At 43.8% G+C, this 18,456-nt stretch overlaps 1 protein-coding gene across 8 annotated transcripts in view; it reads left to right on the top strand.

Moving 5' to 3' along the window:
• The window catches only part of ADAM22 (ADAM metallopeptidase domain 22), a 192,118-nt gene extending 185,720 nt beyond the window's left edge, over positions 1–6,398 (top strand). For 6 of the 8 annotated variants that reach the window (XM_074945967.1, XM_074945968.1, XM_074945971.1 and 3 more), the window contains 2 exons: positions 2,250–2,373; positions 4,182–4,341. In XM_074945967.1, the coding sequence (XP_074802068.1) occupies positions 2,250–2,373; positions 4,182–4,202 (145 nt within the window). In that variant the 3' untranslated portion in view covers positions 4,203–4,341. Of the gene's footprint in view, positions 1–2,249; positions 2,374–4,181 lie in introns of all 8 variants that reach the window. The other 2 variants (XM_074945972.1, XM_074945969.1) reach the window with 1 other exon arrangement.
• The last annotated feature ends 12,058 nt before the right edge of the window (positions 6,399–18,456 follow it).

Raw genomic sequence — 18,456 nt, 5'->3', positions numbered from 1 at the left:
TGGGGTGGCTTGCATCACCAAGAGGAGCAGTAGGAGGGAGCATAGCCTGATCCTGGGATGAAGAAGGATGTTCTCTTCCCTGATCCCTGTGCATCCACACATACACACTTCGGCCATGATATTGAGATAAACATCTTATTCTCAGATAAAGACCTCAGAATCCAAAGCGAACACCCTCAGTTCTTATCTCCTGCTACTTCATATTTTGTGTTTTAAAAAATGAAAATGAAGGGTTTTTAATCTTTAGGTCTCATCATCAGTGTAAAATAGGCTCCTGGTTTTCTTTTTGACTACGGAGCCCATTGTGCCTTTGAATGAGGGAGAAAAATACCATTATGAACCTTTGTCAGTGCAAATGAGATTAGCATTAGTGAGCGGACAGGTCTGAAAAATTGTGAGCCTTTCCCTTGATTTTTAAAAACAGCCTGATTTTTCGCATTGGCAGTTTCCTGTTCAGTTAGGCTTGCAATGTTGCACACAAAAATACTTTATTTCATATTTCAGTAGAGGCCTAAAATTGTCATCGTGAAAATCTGTGTGTGTGTGTGTGTGTGTGTGTGTGTGTGCTGGTCTATCACACTGTGTGCTCAGAATGCAGTTACTTTTTAATATCGTAAAGAACTGTATGGCTATAATCTTGTTCTTTCCTAAACTAGTATGACATTTGAGAGATTACAGCACAGGACTTTAGAAGTACAGTACATGTACACTGGTGACCTCAATTTCACACCTGTCACAAGCTCCTATGTAATTTCCATTGATACCTTGCTGGTCATAACTACCATTAGCTGTTGTTTGTAGGGGAAACAAGAGCTTGCAGTTATAGGCAATCGCAGACACAATCATGACAATGTATTAGACTAAAAAAGTTTTTTAAAAACTCTTTACGTTTAAATGAGTTGCTATTAAATATAACAGAGAGCAAAGTTTTCATCAGACCATTCCAGAACCTTTAGCCTGTTTCTGCGCCTACACTACTATATAAGGGCCCAACCCTACAAAAACTTACTACTGGGGAGGGATTGTATTGACTACTGTGAGTAGTCCTGTTTGACTGGAGCTCTGATGACTGTGATGTTAATGTAGCTCACCACTGCAGCCTCTTGCTGTGTGTGCAGTGGTTGAGAATGTGCATGCACAAACGGAGTGGCAACATTTTCCTCAAGCACATCCTAGAAATGGAGCATGTAGGTAAAAGTGCTCAAGAAGTGTGTGAGGGACATGGCCACATGCAAATGGCAGCCATATGCAGGCCCCTTGTCAAAGTTTGGCCTTCTGTCTGCAAAATGAAACTAACGAGCTAGGGTAATTTAGATTTTCTACTTCCAGGGTTTTTTTTTCTTCTTCTCTATTATCCAAAGATGGGGCCCTCATAGGATTCTCTCATTGGATAAAAGTGCAGAATCTCAAAAGGGAAGTGTCGAGATTTTCCCACGTGTAAAATTCCAGTCAATAAAGTCCTGCCACCTTATTGACGTAAAAAGAATGCCTTTCATGTGATACAAACATTGACTTGCTCCTGCTTACTCTGCTCACCTTGTACAGAAATGCTGATTGCAGTTGATTAATCAGTCCATTTTTGTATATTCTCATCAGACTCTTTCTTTGGCTGGAACACTATGCACTGTTTGATGCTTGCATGTCTAATAATTTGTTGTTAGCACTTTGTATTTGCCTTTGTTTCTTCACAACTAACAGTTTGGCCTCCAAGTGCATGCATTTTATGTAAATTAATATAATATATATAAATAGTAGTTTAGCCACTGTGTTCATATTTTAGCATTGTAATGTATAAAAGCTATTTAAAAGACCACTATTTACTGCCATTTATTCACTCCCTGGTAGAATATTTAGTTGTGAATATACTAGCATTGTTTATATTTAAAGGTCAGTGTCCTTTCTTTGTTTTAGTTCTCTGTTCTATAGGTGACTTGGTTTGTTAACTTTATAATGATAAGATATGATGCTATGTAATATAGTTTAAGAAAATGATTATTATGGGAAACTACACTAATGAAAGATAAGAAGCAGCCTTAAGTTTTCCTTCCAGTATTAAGGAAGCTGTAAGCATTTGAGTGATTTTTATTTATAATCATTTAATATTTAGAGTAATGATCAATTTTTTTCGAATACTGAATTCATTACGTATGCATTTACATTCTGAATCAAGCTTCCAAGTACTTGCAGTTGCTGTTGAAGTTCCGGTGCCCAAAGACATCATATTTATTTTGTGTGTTTCAACATCTCAGGACTCTGTCTCCTGCAAAGTCTCCATCTTCCTCCACTGGATCTATTGCCTCCAGCAGAAAATACCCATACCCAATGCCTCCACTTCCTGATGAGGAGAAGAAAGCTAACAGACAAAGTGCCAGGGTATGTGTCTCTCCTTCTTTATGTATAGTCAGAGGAAAACTCTTAATTAAGGAAATATTTAAATGTGGCCCCCTCATGCCTGGACATTGTATTGCAGGGGATTTCCCGCTCGCACCCTTTGATGGCCACTTCCTTAGCCCCACAATGGCCAATTCCAGACAGCGTTTTCTCCCGATCCCTGCTCTGGGTCTCTTGTGACTTGGCCCTCTGGCCAAGGCTCATAATCATTCAGTCCTCTTAAGGGGAGAATAAAAGTCCAACTTAAAGTTCAAATAATGTCAATATTTATAGTTCATCTGCCCCTCTCAGGCTTGGCTGAAATCCTGTGCTTCCTGGCCCATTCAGAGCTTCTCTTCCTTCACCAGGAACTCCAGCATTGTGCCTCCGAGGATGACCTGGCTCCTTGTAGGCCCTATCTTAGGGCTCCCTTACAGGAGCCTACTCTGCTCCCTGTGGGTCTCTTTCTCCTGTTGCAGGCCCTAACTCAAGGCTATCTCTCACTGGAGCCTACCCTGCTCCTAGTGGCTGATTCAATCTGATTTCCTCTGGCACTTCCCAAAGGAGAACTATCCTTGTTCCTCTATCCAGGGTCTTCCTTCTCTGAATTAAGCACATAAGAACAGCCATACTGGGTCAGACCAATGGTCTGTTTAGTCCAGACTCCTATCTTCTGGCCGTGGTCAATGGCAGATGCTCGAGAGGGAATGCCCAGAACAGGCAATCATCAAGGGATACATCCCCTGTCGTCCACTCCCAGTTACCCCCTCTATTGAAAGTTGCGCTCTCTCTGCTTCACCACTACAGCTGGGGTCATTCTTTCCAATTAAGCCCCATTAGATCCAGCTGGGTTCTCTAATTGGCCTTTATGTTGCCAGCTCCTCCGTGAGGGTGAGGGATAGCTGCATTAAAGGGCCAGCCAGCCTGCAACATAGTGACTAATTTTGCTGTCAGTCTTTAGAAGGAAAACAGAGACCGATTCCTAGATATGCCAGAGCAGCAGCCAAAACTGGGGAGCTGTGCAGACACAGGTGCCAGTCTTCCTCCTCTCTAAGCTTGGAGACTGCTGGGGGCTGAGCTGGCTTCTAGCACAAGACTTCTTTAACTTGTGCTGGCAGATAACGAATCCTAAAAAAACTGTTCCTGGCCAGGATTTCTGGAGTGTATTGTCTATTGCCAGCGCTGTCTAAATTACGCTGGGATCTGCTCCAACCCCTAGAGCGGCCCAGAATAGGCAGGGCTAAAGCCACCTTCGTGTCCCCATCGCGCTGTGTTGCGAGCTCTGTGCTGCAATACTCAGAGGCCCAGCACAGAATCTCACCCACTGAGTTGTGGTCAAGGAGATCTTGGGCCAGCACAGTGCAGGCAGAGGGGTACAAAGGAAGTTAAGCCACACTTATTTCCCCCAATCATGGGGCTGCCTGAGTACCTATCTTGTCCCCGGCATAAATTAAAGAAGTTCTGAGCAGGCAAATTGTAGGGGGAAATTTTGTGCTCTCTCTAACCTTAGTTATGATAACATCAGTTTTAGTTGTAACAATAGTGGGTAAAAGCATTCGGACACAAGCTTGATAGTTTAAGTTGACATTGTTTCTTCAACTCTATTCTCCCAGTCCTAGGCTTTTATTATGCAGCTTTCAGTCCTGTTGAAATGTTCCCGATCGTTTGATGACATTGTGATATGAATAGATATCCACTAGGGACTAGAGACCTAAACAAAGCAGACTTTCTTCCCCAACAAAACTCTCATATAATTTAGTTAATAACTGTATTATAACTTTGTATATGTGTGTTCCTTCCCCCCCCTCCAGCTATGGGAGACTTCCATTTAGTTCTACAGTTTACCTAGGTGACATCAGAACTGTTTACTTCAAATTTTATAGAAACTCAGCATCACTGAGTCATTGCACATTCATCTGCTCTTCAGACAATTTGAAAGAACAACAGAGATGCCAGTGATCACAGAGAGAACCTGCTCTCAAACCCAAGGGGAAAAAAACGACGTTTTGCTGTTGATTAGAATTCTATTAAATCTGTAAAGAATAACCAAAAATCACAAAAATTAACATGGGATAAATAGATTGAATATGATAAGATTATTTTGCATGATGACCAATATGTGTAGAAATACAACTAAAATTCATGTACAAGTCCCAAATAAAAGAAGTTTTTCTTTGGTTTATGCAGTCCCAAATAACAACAAAATTGAGTTCAGAATTTTGTATTCTGAAGCACGTGACCAATGTAAACATTATGCTATGTGCATGAACCCTCTGTTCTTTATTTTCCACAAGTAAGGGGTAAACCACATACTGTAGTATAAATTAGCATGCAAGAGTAAGAAATGTAGAATTTTGCTACAGGATCTTAAGTTTTGAGAGGCATAAACTTCAAACAAACAAGAACTATATCTTTTTTACCTTTTGTGTTTGTAATCTCCATATACAAATTGTATATATGTAAACATTTTAAAATGTGAAAACAGCTGTAACACACATGTATTTTGCCAAATGCCTAAAGAAACAGTCATGACTAACATCATCACACTTCAAGTGTTCTGAATATTATGAGCAGACAGCTTTGGAAATACAACAGTTCTAGTACTGTAAATGTGTTTCTCAGCAAACTGGTGTTTGACCAAAATCTCCACAATCTGGGAATATATTTGTTATAATCAACAGAAAAATCAAAGTTCAATGATGCTTTGGCTTAAATCACCCCCTAAGGAACCAGCAAAAATAAGTTGTCTGATAGTGGTGATGTGTGTTTGTCTCCTCTCACACTGGTGTAAATCAGGAGCAATCCCACTGAAATCAGAGCTGGAGTCTTTAACTAACAGTGAACATACATTTACTGGAAACTGAGGAGTATTCCAAGGTCGTCAGTTAAGGCGGTGGAAGTGGGGTCTCTATGGCAGATTTGGGATGGGTGTGTGTGTGTGTAAAGCACTTCAGACCCAATGCTGGAGCAACACGGCAGAGTATACAGCTTGTGATGGGCATGATGCTATCATAGTACTATACAAAAACTGAAAGCTAGGCAACTGGCCAATCCCTTTTTTTTTTTTTTTTACTGGTATCACTTGTACCATGTATTACCATACTGTGGGTACCTCCACACTGTTGCTGGGAGTAAGTCTCGCAGCACGGGTAGACAGACTCACGCTAGCAAGGCTTGAGCTAGTGTGCTAACAATAGCTATGTGGACTTTGTAGCTCCAGCGGAGACTCAGGCTAGCCATTTGAGCTGAAGCCTAGAGGTTGGGTGCTCTTGAGCTTGGTTGGCTAGCCGGAGTCTCTGCCAGAGCCACACAGCTATTTTTAGAGTGCTAGCTCAAGCCCCAGTCTGTCTATCCTGGCTGGGCGGCTCACTGCCACCTGCAGTGTAGACATACCCTACACATGCAGCAGCAGAGGTCTCCTTTGCAGTTAGCACGGGCCTTGAGCTGAATACAAGTGGATCCAGACCAATGAAATTGAGGAGGCAAAAAGAAACTCATTACGAAGGAGACATGCAGCAAGATGGCATTAGCCTGACTTCTGGTCAACTGTATGCAGTGTGCTAAAGGATGTAGAGTAGATATAGTTACAACATCTGAAGGATTCCAAAGGATGCTGTAACATCCCTGGGCATTTTCAATTGTAAATGTTCTTTAAATAATAAAAATGGCAATTATAAATCAGCTGAAACACCTCTCCTGTCAGTACCTCTCCAGAAGTGACAAATGTCCAGCCCTCTGGTAATTCCATTGCAGAACAAAAGATATCTTCTAATAAGAAATATTAGAATACATGGCCCACAGTGAGATAATCAATTAGATGCTGATGGGAACATAATGTGTGCTTCTGACTCTTCTACCTCTTTTACATATTCCTTTAGTAAGTGGAATTTATTTACTAAATTTACCATTTATAGCCTTTTAATGTAACAGAGTTCAGTTTATCAAATTTCTCTCTCTGATTAAAGCAAGTCAAATTTAGAGGAGTCCAGTGGCACCTTAAAGACTAACAGATTTATTTGGGAATAAGCTTTTGTGGGTAAAAAACCCACTTCAGGTTGTTTTTTACCCACAAAACCTTATGCCCAAATAAATCTGTTAGTCTTTAAGGTGCCACCGGACTCCTTGCTGTTTTTGTGGATACATGGCTACCCCTCTGATACTTAGTCAAATTTAGGTTAGTTTTAAATTTAAGACATTTTTAAAGATGTCAGCAACTGTTAAGTAGGTAAGATTTTTAGAAGTATTATATTTTATTTATAAGACAGTGTGCAGGTTTACATCTACACAACACTGGCCTAGCAGAGGAACTTATCCCCTTCATGGCAAGAGATTTTGGTAAGCGTTGTGACTTATTATAGTTATGAATGAGAACAGAGAGTGTGGGTTTGAAAAGCATTGGCATCTACAATGGTTTTGGGCAAAGATTCTGCACTTTAATGCAGATAATAGATCTGTCGGTACAGAAGTATGTAATGGATTAGTTTTGGAACCGACCTGAAGAAGTGCTCTGTGTAGCTCAAGAGCTTGTCTCGCTCACCAGCAGAAGTAAGTCCAGTAAAAGATATTACTCACCTACCTTGTCTCTCTAGTTTTGCATAGGTTTAGTTTGAACGTAGGCCAAGGACAACAGGACAGAGAACTGTTAATGTACATCTTATGGAAGAAGGGTCTGAGCCATAGCCAGGGCTGGCTCTAGGATTTTTGCTGCCCCAAGCAAAAAATTTTTTGGCTGCCCCCACTTTTTTTTTGTGCCCGCCCGCCCCCGGCTTCACCCCAACTCTGCCCCTTCCCAACCCCTTCCCCAAATTCCTAGCCCCATCTCCTCCCCCGGCGTGCCGCATTTCCCCTCCCCCATTGCTTCCTGCGGCTCCCCCCCGTCGCAACCCCCCGCCCTAGCTCACCTCCGCTCCGCCTGCTCCCCTGAACATGCCGCCACTCCACTTCTCCTCCCTCCCTCTCAGGCGAGGGAGAGGCAGCGCGTTCAGGGGAGCAGGCGGAGCGGAGGTGAGCGAGGGGGAGCGCAGAAAGTAACAGGAGGGGTAGAGGAACCGCTCCCCGCCCCAGCTCACCTCCGCTCCACCACCGCTGCCTCCCCCGAGCGCGCCGCCGCTCAGCTTCTCCTCCCTCCCTCCCAGGCTTGCTGCGCCAAACAGCTGTTTCACGGGTGGCAAGCCTGGGAGGGACGGGGAGATGCGGAGCGGCGGTGGCGCGCTCAGGGGAGCAGGTGGAGGTGAGCTGGGGCAGCGGGGGCACATTTCTAGGGGCAGCATGGCTGGCGCCGGAATGCAGCCCCTAGAAATGTGCCGCCCCGAGCACCTGCTTGTTTTGCTGGTGTCTAGAGCCGGCCCTGTCCATAGCCCACTGAAGTCAATGGGACTCCTGTTGCCATCAAGGGGCTTTTTGAATCAGGCCCTTAAATATTTCTCCCAAATGAGGAAATTCTTATGTAAAAATGACCAACTCGTTGTTCTACCACAAGGAAGATAACTTTTCTCCATGCATTAGTTTTTTGTCCTTAGTAACTGAAATGTTTATCATGTGCCTTTTCTGATATTTTGTTTGAATACAAACTCGTGTGTAATTTTGAATAATCTTGTTTATATTTTTCTATATATTCATTCGTTCCTCCCTTTCCATTAAGACACAACAAGATTTGGTGGCCGAAACTGAATGTAACGTAGTGGCAGATTATATAACATTCATAGTATCTTGTTTTGAAAATGAATAGGTCTCCTAATTGTATTATCTATGTTGTATTCTGTGCTTGCAGCCTTTTTCTCTTTCTGGTGTCACTCATTCGTAGGATTTGATGATACCGCTATTTGTGTGTAGGGTAATTTAATGGACATGATTGACATTTGGAGATGTGCAGTGATTGGTAATCTAGATGTAAGCACTAAATTTAAATTAAATAAATATTGGCTTTCGCTTTGGTATTCTAGACCAGTGGTTCCCAAATTTGTTCCGCCGCTTGTGCAGGGAAAGCCCCTGGCGGGCTGGGCTGGGTTGTTTACCTGCCGCGTCCGCAGGTTCGGCCGATTGCGGCTCCCAGTGGCCGCAGTTCGCTGCTCCAGGCCAATGGGAGCTGCTGGAAGCGGCGCGGGCCGAGGGATCACTGGGAGCTGCGATCAGCCGAACCTGCGGTTGCGGCAGGTAAACAAACCGACCTGGCCCACCAGGGGCTTTCCCTGCACAAGCGGTGGAACAAGTTTGGGAACCACTGCCCTAGAGAGTGAAAACACCTGGCACTTAATGGAAATTTTGCCTTTTTTCAAATGCATTCTGGAGGAAAATTCTGCACTAAGTTAGTGACCTGAACAGTAAATTAAGTAATTGTACAAAACCAGGAACTTGTAGGGTGTATGAACCTCAAATGCCAATGAAGATTGACCAGGTTAAACCCAGAACAGTTGTTTGGTTTTTGTATTACATAATTTGCCACTAGTTTAGTTTAATGCCTCTGAAAGAAGCTAGCTGGATAACCCTGGAGATTGCAGGCCGCTCTAATCACGTAAGTTGCAGCACACGCAGTGGTGATATCAGCTGCCATGCAAAACTTCACCCTGCTCAAGATGGAGCAACTACAGAGTGGAGAAGATACACAGTTGTCATGGCCCATCAAGTTAATGGGCTTTTCTGCTGAGTCTTCCAATATGGATGCCAGCTGTGATGCACATACCTGCTGACGAAGAGTGCTGAGAGGTCACTAAGGCCCATCTCCTCAAAGGGATTTAGGCTCCTTACTTCCATTGAAATCAAATGAAGTTAGGTACCTAAATACCTTGAGGGATCTGGGCCTAAATTATTTCAAACATGCCATAAATAGGTGTCTGATAATAAGGATTTTTGGTTACTAGTAAAGTGAGCTATATTTAAAAGCAATGATCTCCGTTTCATACTGTGGGCTAAGAACGTTGTGTATTTAAAATAAGATTAATATGACCAGTATGTTGAGGATTGAAAAGCAGGTACTGCATTCAAATAGAAACTTTGCACCATGCTTTTGCTCTTCTGTGTATTAAATTCTTCATGCCACAGCTTACCTGCTGATGCTGGATGTGCTGAGAATCAAGCTATCAACAAGGAGGAGGTAACATCATAAGGAACCCATGCTACAGTTTCTGATGTACAAATTCATACAGTGTATCAGAAATGTCTGATTGCTAATTTGCACATTAGTATTATATGCAAACAAGTAAGCACAGCTAGTTAAAAAGTTTCAATTCTTTAATTATACAGTGTGTCGGTGTATAAATATGTTGTGAATTTAACCTTAAGTCTCATGAGATTTTTCTGGACATGTTTCTTTAAGTACAGATACTTCTAAATCACTAACAGTTTTCTCCTTGGTGTCTGAGACTTTGAACCTGCTAAGCTGATGTATGTAGGCCCCATGTATACAGTACATTTTACTGTCTTGGGTGATTATAAAATAATGGGCCTTTAGAGCATGGCTACAATTAAAAAAAGAGAGAACTTTGATGACAGATTAGATATCAAGCCTTTTCCTTCCCCTCCCATCTCCACTGGTGTTAATTTAACTCATCTGAGCCTATCTACACCAGTGCAACAACTGTTTTCAACATCAAGGCCAGAAATAGCCACATTTGCTGGTGTAGGACCTTCTACACTACAATTTCTAACCAAATATGTAACCAGTTTGTTGCTTGGTCGGCTGAGCATAGTTTTTGGACAGACATTCCTGCATGTAAATTGTAAAAACTATAGGACATTTTAACCAACACCTCCTTACAGGTTTGGCTCCTCCATCCATGTGTGCCATAGGACATCCTAGCGTGCATTGTCTCACATGCTGCTGATGCCCCACAGTGTGCATAGCTTCCATGCATTATCCCCTCTATTGGGCAATATGGGATTGCTGGCCAGACTCGTGTGACTGTTGGTGTCAGCCTGTGTGGATAGCACATAACTTTAAAAGTATTTCTCAGGACCATGGGATAGAGTCTGAGCCTCCAGAACAGTTTTCAACAACCATTTGGGAAAAGTCCACAACTGTGTTGCTTAAAGCAGGTAACAGGAAGAAGTGCTAGAAACCATGGCAGGAAATAGTAATGTTGTACTGTGTTGGGGTTTTAAGGGCCTGTCTTACACTGGGCAAACTTTATACCAGGTTTTAAAACCAATTCAGCTAAGCCAGTCGGGCTTTGTTAACCCTCGAAACCAGATCTAAACCACAGCTTCCATCCGTTTTAAAGTCACTTTAGTGGAACCAGTCTGAACTTTTCTGCAGTATAGACAGACCTGAATTGCCACGGGATTCAGAGAGAAATGAGGATTAGGGGAAATACAAAGAACAAGGCAACTAAAAAGCACACTCTGCGGAGGGAGGGCTGAGTGACTCAGGAGTCAGAGTGGGGTATGAATACAGCTGGTAACATTTTTAACGCTGGTGTTAGTTACAGGAGTTCAAAACCAAGACACCAATTTATTTCTGTTTCTCTGTATTATTATGACTTTGAAATGTTTTCTTTTTAAAAACTTACACAAGGCCTTAAGACTGTATTCAAGCTTTAGCATGCTGAGTATTTTTTTACAAGCAGGTTAGAAACGCCTGTAAATTTGCCTGACTGACCTTCAAGTATAGTGGTGCTAGCAGATAAACATACAATACTGTAAGGCTGTAATACAGTAAGTGCTAATATATCATATTGTAATAGCAGAAGGATTTCTGCTCACTACCTTTGTATTTTATGCTAGGGAATAATCTAGTGTAGGTTCAAACTATGAGTATATGACCTGGTTTTTTCTTATGGGTAAAAAATGTTTCAGTACTTAGTGTTTTATATAGAATATTGTACTTTTCATTTTTTATTACAATCATTGCATAGATGCAAAATGTTATTTTTCCAAAATAGCAAATTATGGACTGTTTAAACTGCAGGAGAAAATACTATTTACAATATGACCACGTTCAGAAAAGCTTTTGGCATTGTACATATCAGTAGAGTCTGCCAGCTTTGTTTTGTGCTAGTATTTTTATTGTGTGTTGCTATAAAAAGATCTATTAATTTCTGAAGCTACCCCCTTAAGTAAAACATTCATAGTGGACAAGTACTTGGTTTCACCATTGGGGACTGGCTAAAGTGGACATAAACAATCACTTTGCAAATCATTGTCTTTGCTACCTGAAACCCTCCTAATTCTTACACTACAATACAGAAACATCAGATTTTGACAAACACCAACAAGCAATGCTGCACATTTTATCATTGCAGCTTTGAGTGTGATATTTTTGACAACGTTAGAGGCATTGGGCTGTTCAAGTGAGTGAAACTGGCTTTCCTATAGCTAAACAAAACATTGCTTTTATAAAATAAACTCATTGTAATTTGGGGTTCTAAATTCTTGCACAGTTTTATTAACATCATAATAACCACTTCTATGAGAGTATTTAATACAAATGCCTGTGGTTTTCAATGTTACTGACATATTGTAACATCAGTAAAGTGACTTTCAATGAATAAGGCTGTGGTGTGTATGCATTTTTTAAAATTCATATATAGATACCTTTTATTAAAAGGCCTCTTAAATAAGAACACTCAACATTCAGCAGAGATACCCAGTTTACCACAGTGGACTCCAAATACTTTTAAACAACACTATAGATGCAGCATGGTAAATAGCAGGGCAAGCCTCTCACACAATGACTTCCTAGCATGCCCCAGATGTGTGCAAGAGGAACTATCTGAAGAGATAAGAGCCTAGTTTTAGTTTCTCTTCCCACGGGCTGTCTGCACAAGCTGCTTGCCAGAAAAATGTTTCTCCATAAAGAAAAATAGACTAACCACAACTTATTTTATATAGGCCAAAATGCTGTAGGCATAAACCACACAACACAGAAATAACAGCCATATTCATAATGATTACCTGATCTCTATTGACTCTTACAACACAGAGGCCTTGGCTACACTTGCAGATGTACAGCGCTGTGAGTTAAACCCGCCTTTGTACAGCTGAGTAGGGAAAGCGCTGCAGTCTGTCCACATTGGCAGTTGCCAGCGCACTATCATGGCCACATTTGCGGCACTTCCAGCGGCACTGGGAGCGGTGCATTATGGACAGGTATCCCACAGAGCACCTCTTCCCATTTTGGCGTTGTGGGTTATAGGAAGGGGGTGTGGGGCGCAGGGCATTCTGGGTCCTGTCCCAACTCCCCGGGATGCATCGCTTCGCATCCCAGCAATCCCTGTGTTTCCGTCCACATTTGGCGCCATCTTTCAACAGTTTCTGTGCAGCGTGATCTGTGTTCCGTTTCAGTCTGTGGGAAATGGAGCCCAAACTGCTGAGGCGTACACTAACGAGTCTCGCCGGCACATCATGTTTGGCAGTCGAGCTATTCCTTAAGATCCAAAGTGACAGTGAGGAGTCCGATGATGATATCGAGTTGCGTCACGAGTACAACACGAGATTGCTTGTGGCATTCACGGACATGCTCAGCACTGTGGAATGGCACTTTTGGGCTCGGGAAACTAGCACTGAGTGGTGGGAATCACGTCGTCATGCAAGTCTGGGATGACGAGCAGTGGCTGCAGAACTTTCGGATGAGAAAAGCCACTTTCATGGGACTGTGTGAGGAGCTCGTGCCCACCCTGCGGCGCAAGGACAAGAGATTGAGAGGTGCCATGATGGTGGAGAAGCGGGTGGCTATTGCCATCTGGAAGCTGGCAACTCCAGACAGCTACCGATCGGTCGCGAACCAGTTTGGAGTGGGAAAGTCGACCGTTGGACTCGTGTTGATGCAAGTTTGCAGGGCCATTAATCGCAGCTTGCTCAGAAGAACCGTGTCTCTCGGTAACGCGCAGGGCATTGTGGATGGCTTTGCACAAATGGGTTTCCCTAACTGTGGAGGGGCGATAGATGGGACGCATATTCCTATTCTGGCACCACCGCACCTAGCCTCCGAGTACGTTAATCGGACTGGGTATTTCTCTATATTTCACGCATCTTTCGGAACACTGCCTTGTTCAGGAAGCTGCAGGCCGGGACTTTTTTCCCAGAGCAGAAGATCACAGTACAAGAAGTCGAAATGCCCATTGTGATCCTTGGAGACCCTGCTTACCCGTTAATGCCGTGGCTCATGAAACCCTACAGAGGGAGCCTTGACAGCAGCAAGGCACGGTTCAACTACAGGCTGAGCAGGTGCCGAATGACTGTGGAGTGTGCTTTTGGCCATTTAAAGGGACGATGGTGATCTCTGTATGGGAAGCTGGACTTGGCCGAACACAGCATCCCTGCAGTTATACCCGTGTGCTGTACCCTCCATAATGTTTCTGAAGGGAATGGTGAAATCTTCACTCAGGCATGGACCTCCGAGGTTCAACACCTGGAGGCTGAATTTGCACAGCCAGAGAGCAGGGCTATTAGAGGGGCCCAGCGCGGGGCTGCAAGGATTAGGGATGCCTTGAGGGAGCAATTTGAGGCTGAAAACCACCAGTAATGTCTGATGCCCTGCACGGGAGTGAAGTGCAGTGGTTCTGACTTGCCGTGCCTGTTTCTTTCCTGGGCTAAGATATCTTTTACTTTATGCAATAATAAAGAATGTTTTCAAAGCCAAAAAATCCATTTATTGAAAAAAAACACAACTGCTTGGGAAACAGAACGGGCAAGGGGATGGGGTGGGGAACGGTTCAATCATAGATTTGCGTATGTCCTGTTCTCATACTCAGCCTTCCTGTCTGGAGTGCTGTGCAAAGAGTGCTGCACTTCAGGATGGCTATAAATCACGAAGGGGGTTGAGTGCAATGGGTAAGGGTCGTAGTTTTCAGGGCTGGGTGGTGAAGCTACAGGTGTTGGAGGCAGCTGGTGGCGATAAGAACCCGGATGTTGGGGAAAGTGGGTTGGAGGTGACATGGGGGCACAAGGGAAAGAGTTTTGGGACAATGGCTGTGGGGGGCAGGCGTGGTAGTGCTCCGCCTTCATGGCTACGAGCGCTTGGATAGAGTCTGCATGGCGCTCCATGAAGCTTATCAGCTGATCCGTGCTTTGCTGCCGGGGCACTGCGTTTTCCTGGCGGATCCTGCGTTCGCTCTCTCTCCACTCCTGCGCTTTTTGATTCTCTTTAAGAGATTGCTGCATCATTTCTTGCAGCATGTCTTCTTTGCTTTTTCATGGCCTCTTCCTGAGTCTTTGTAGTCTCTCGGCCGGTGATAACACGGATGGCTGAGATCTCAAGGTTGCATCTGTAAAGGCAAAATGCAACACTTAACAGAGGCAGCATTGTTTATACCAGACAGAGTAATGATTCCCCCAAACTTAAGGAGGGGGCACACAGTCTACAAAATAGCATCATGTTCCCATCCCAAAGCGAGCGCACATAACCCCCGGGAGCCCCAAAATGGTGAGTAAGCACAGGGTCAAGGGGGACTGATTGTTTCACGGCTGTACTGTCCTCTGGGGAGAACCAACAGCTGCAGGGGCACCTATACTGAACACTGTCCCCACATTTTCCACAGGAGTTCATCCTGGAAGATATCTCGCTGCTGAGGGTGACCTGGGAAGCAAGGGAGGGTCTTCTATTGCAATGCGGCTTCTGCCCTGGCCCATATGCAGCTTGCCTGTGTGCAGCAATGGTCCCCCCACCCCTCGTGGCACAGTGGCACGGACACATTAGCCTAACTGGGACAAGGACCACAGTGGCTCTCCCAATAAACCTGTGCAAGCGCATTGCCCACGTTCCGGATGAGACTTTAGAAGAGATTACTGAGGCTGATTACTGCGATGTGATAGACCACATCAATGCGCTATTCCACATCTAGGCATGCATGCAGCCCTAACCCTCCTCGCCCAGAGAGCCTGCACCGAAAAAATTCCTTCCCGAAAAAAAGCCACTTACCGGGAAACTGCTCTTCTGTTTGTCCTCCACCAAGTACCGGCCGCTGCGACTGGCTACCTTCCTCCTGGCTAGAGAAAAGCTCCTGGCTGCATGCATTTAGGGATTCTGGGGTGTTTCCTCCCACCCCAGCACCCTCACTCCTGCTTTCCTCCTCATCCTCCTGCTCTGAAGTGTCCATGGTGGTGCTCGGAGTGGAGGTTGGGTTGCCCCCAAGTATCGCGTCCAGCTCTTTGTAGAATCGGCAGGTTGTGGGGGGAGCACCCGAGAGGCCGTTTGCCTCGCAGGCTTTGCAGCTCCGCAGCTCCTTCACTTTAACCCTGCACTGCAGAGCATCCCGGTCATGGCCCCTTTCCCTCATGCCCATTGATATCTGCCCGAAGGTATTGTAATTCCTACGGCTAGAGCGCAGCTGGGGCCGGACAGCTTCCTCCCCCCCAAACACTGATGAGGTCCAGCACCTCACCATTGCTCCATGCTGGGGCTTGCCTGGCGTGTGGAGGCATGGTCACCTGGAAGGATTCACTGAGAGCACTCCACGCCTGGCTGAGCAAACAGGAAGGGCATTTTCAAAATTCCCAGAGAATTTAAAGGGCGGGTCTGATGGTTAGTCACCTGAGGCCAGGGCAGTAGAGTTTGAACTGATGACCAGAGTGGCTAGAACAGGCATTGTGGGATACTCAGGAATACTTCTGGAGGCCAATCAGAGCGCACTGGGCGGCCACACTGGCGCTGCAGCACACCCGCGGCGGCGCAACAAACTTTCTTCCTCTCGGGCAGGGGGAGTACGGCCGCGCTGTAGCCACACAGACACAGCGCTGTACGTGCCTTGCCAGTGTGGACGGCAAGTGACGTACAGCGCTCTGGGCGGCTTTATTGCGCTGTAACTCACAAGTGTAGCCAAGGCCAGAGTTACTTAACAGCAATATCTTGCTCTTTGCCCTGTTAATGTCCCACTACAATTCCTGAGACAAGACTTTTTTTACTCTAGGACTCAATATCTGTTAGTTTAAGGGAAAACGGAGATAAGTTTGTTTTTTGGCACAAAACTATTTATGACTACATGAATGGGACTTTCTTGCCATAGATGAATACAGTAAATTAGGAAGATCTAGATGACCATAAATAGTGGAGTGACAGAACTGGGATAGAATTCAATAGTACTACATGCAAGGTCATGAATTTGGGTCTAATAATGTCTGTCATAAGCTGGGGGTTCATCAGTTGGAAGTGACAGAGGTGGAGAGAGATCTGAGTGTGTAGGTTGATTACAGGATGACTATGAGCCAGCAATGTGATTTGACTGATTCAATCCTAGGGTACATCAGGTGAGATATTTCCAGTACAAACAGAGAAGTATTAATGCCACTGTACAAGGCTCTGCTGAGACCTCATCTGGAATACTGTGTACAATTTTGGTCACGTATGTTCAAGAAAGATGATTTTAGGGTGGATTTGATTGTGCTCTATACATTTATCAGGAGGTAAATATCAGAGAGGGTGAAGAGCTATTTAAGTAATGGGACAACACCAAATAGGTTTAAAGTGGCCACAAACAAATTCAGGGTGGAAATTAGAAGAGTTTCAAACCATCAGGGGACTTAAGTTCTGACACAGTTCTTAAGAGAGGACAATTTTATGAGTGCAAGTGTATGATAGGGTTGCAGGTGATGGGATGGGTCAGCAGCAGTCCTGAGGCTCACGTCTGGTTTATATCTTATGATGCTACAAGCTCATACATCAGATTTTCAGCTGGTTGGCCAGAAGGGATCAGGAAAAGATTTCCCCTCCCCACCCCCCTGTACTCTAGGGTTTTTTGAGTTTGTTTTTTTAATCTCTTTCCTCTGAAAGCATCAAAAATGGCCACAGATGGAGGTGGGCCAGGGCTCTGACATGGCATCAAGCAGTCTCTTTCTCTTGTACATGGCTGATCAGTTCTTGCTCTTATGCTCAGGATCTAACTGATTGTCATATGTGGGGTCAGGAAGAAATTTTCCTTCAGGTCAAATTGGCTGTGACTGGGGGGAGGGGTAAGGACGAGTCACGTTCCTCATTTTGTGGGTGTAGCATTTCCCTGTTCTCAGCATGTGATACATAATAATTTAGTCTCCTGTGGGCTGCAATACTTTTGTCTAATTTCAGCTGCTGTGTTTAATGTGAGGGTAGTGGAGAGGTGGTGCTGACAGCCTGACACACATAGGAGGTCATACTAGATCTGAAGGTCCCTTCTGGCTTTGAATTCTGCATCTATCCTAGTGGATTGGATGTAACTGGATCACGTTTCCAAGTTTTTACCACAAACTTAGAGCTCCTGTATGGAATTTGTTGGTCTAAGTTACATGGATTTAAAAAGTGCTCCTTTATAATAATGCAGAAGACTACAGTTCTGGTTCCCAATGTGTGATAAACACAGACCTAACACATTGTGCACAACAGCATTACATAAAGAGTACTTGTTATGACCATGTCAAAAGTATTTAAAAAGCTTGCCTTGAAGAGGTTAAATACTTTAAGCAGAAACAAATGACTGTGTTGGGATAGGAAAAAAATACATTATCTGCTTTGGCAGGAAAAGTTTGTTTTTATGCTACCAGAAAAACTAACTATATTCTTGGCCAAGGGGTGGGTGTTGGCTTGTTTGCTTCTTTAGAGATGGTGGGAACTCTAAAAACTTTGAAAAATACTTGTTCAGGTTTAGATGAAAAAGTGAACGTTTCAACATTTCCCACAGATCAGGCATTCTGAAAAAACTTCAGTTTAATTTTTTTTACTAAGCAAAACGGTTTGATTTTGACTTAGTAAAAGCTAAGGACTGAAACATCTTACTTTCTTGTTAAAAGTGCCTGTTTTAATGAAACAGTTTAGCGCTTAACAAGAACATTAGATAAGCACTCACTAAAAATTAGAGAAGCAGCTGTTTAATATCCTTATATTAGCTTGGAATAATTTTTCCAGGCTATTTAATTTTCTTGTTAAAAGCATCAACTGTTTCATAACAATCAACCCTTTTGAACACAAAAATGAGATTTTACTACTAATTAAAGTAACAGCTGTTTTAATAAAAAGAAAACTAAAATAAGCCAGGCGAACAATAGAGCCAGCCACAGAAGCTGCTGGAAAGCACCAAGACTCTTTAGGCAGGTGACTGAGGAGATGGGAACTTCTTGGGCTGCAAAGAATTTTATAGAAACTGGGTTTGTGCCTTTTGGGTTATTTGTCATTTAAAGAAGGCCTAA

The sequence above is a fragment of the Natator depressus genome, chromosome 2, assembly GCF_965152275.1.
Source record: "Natator depressus isolate rNatDep1 chromosome 2, rNatDep2.hap1, whole genome shotgun sequence".
Taxonomy (NCBI): domain Eukaryota; kingdom Metazoa; phylum Chordata; order Testudines; family Cheloniidae; genus Natator; species Natator depressus.
This window is presented reverse-complemented; position numbering and strand designations above follow the sequence as displayed.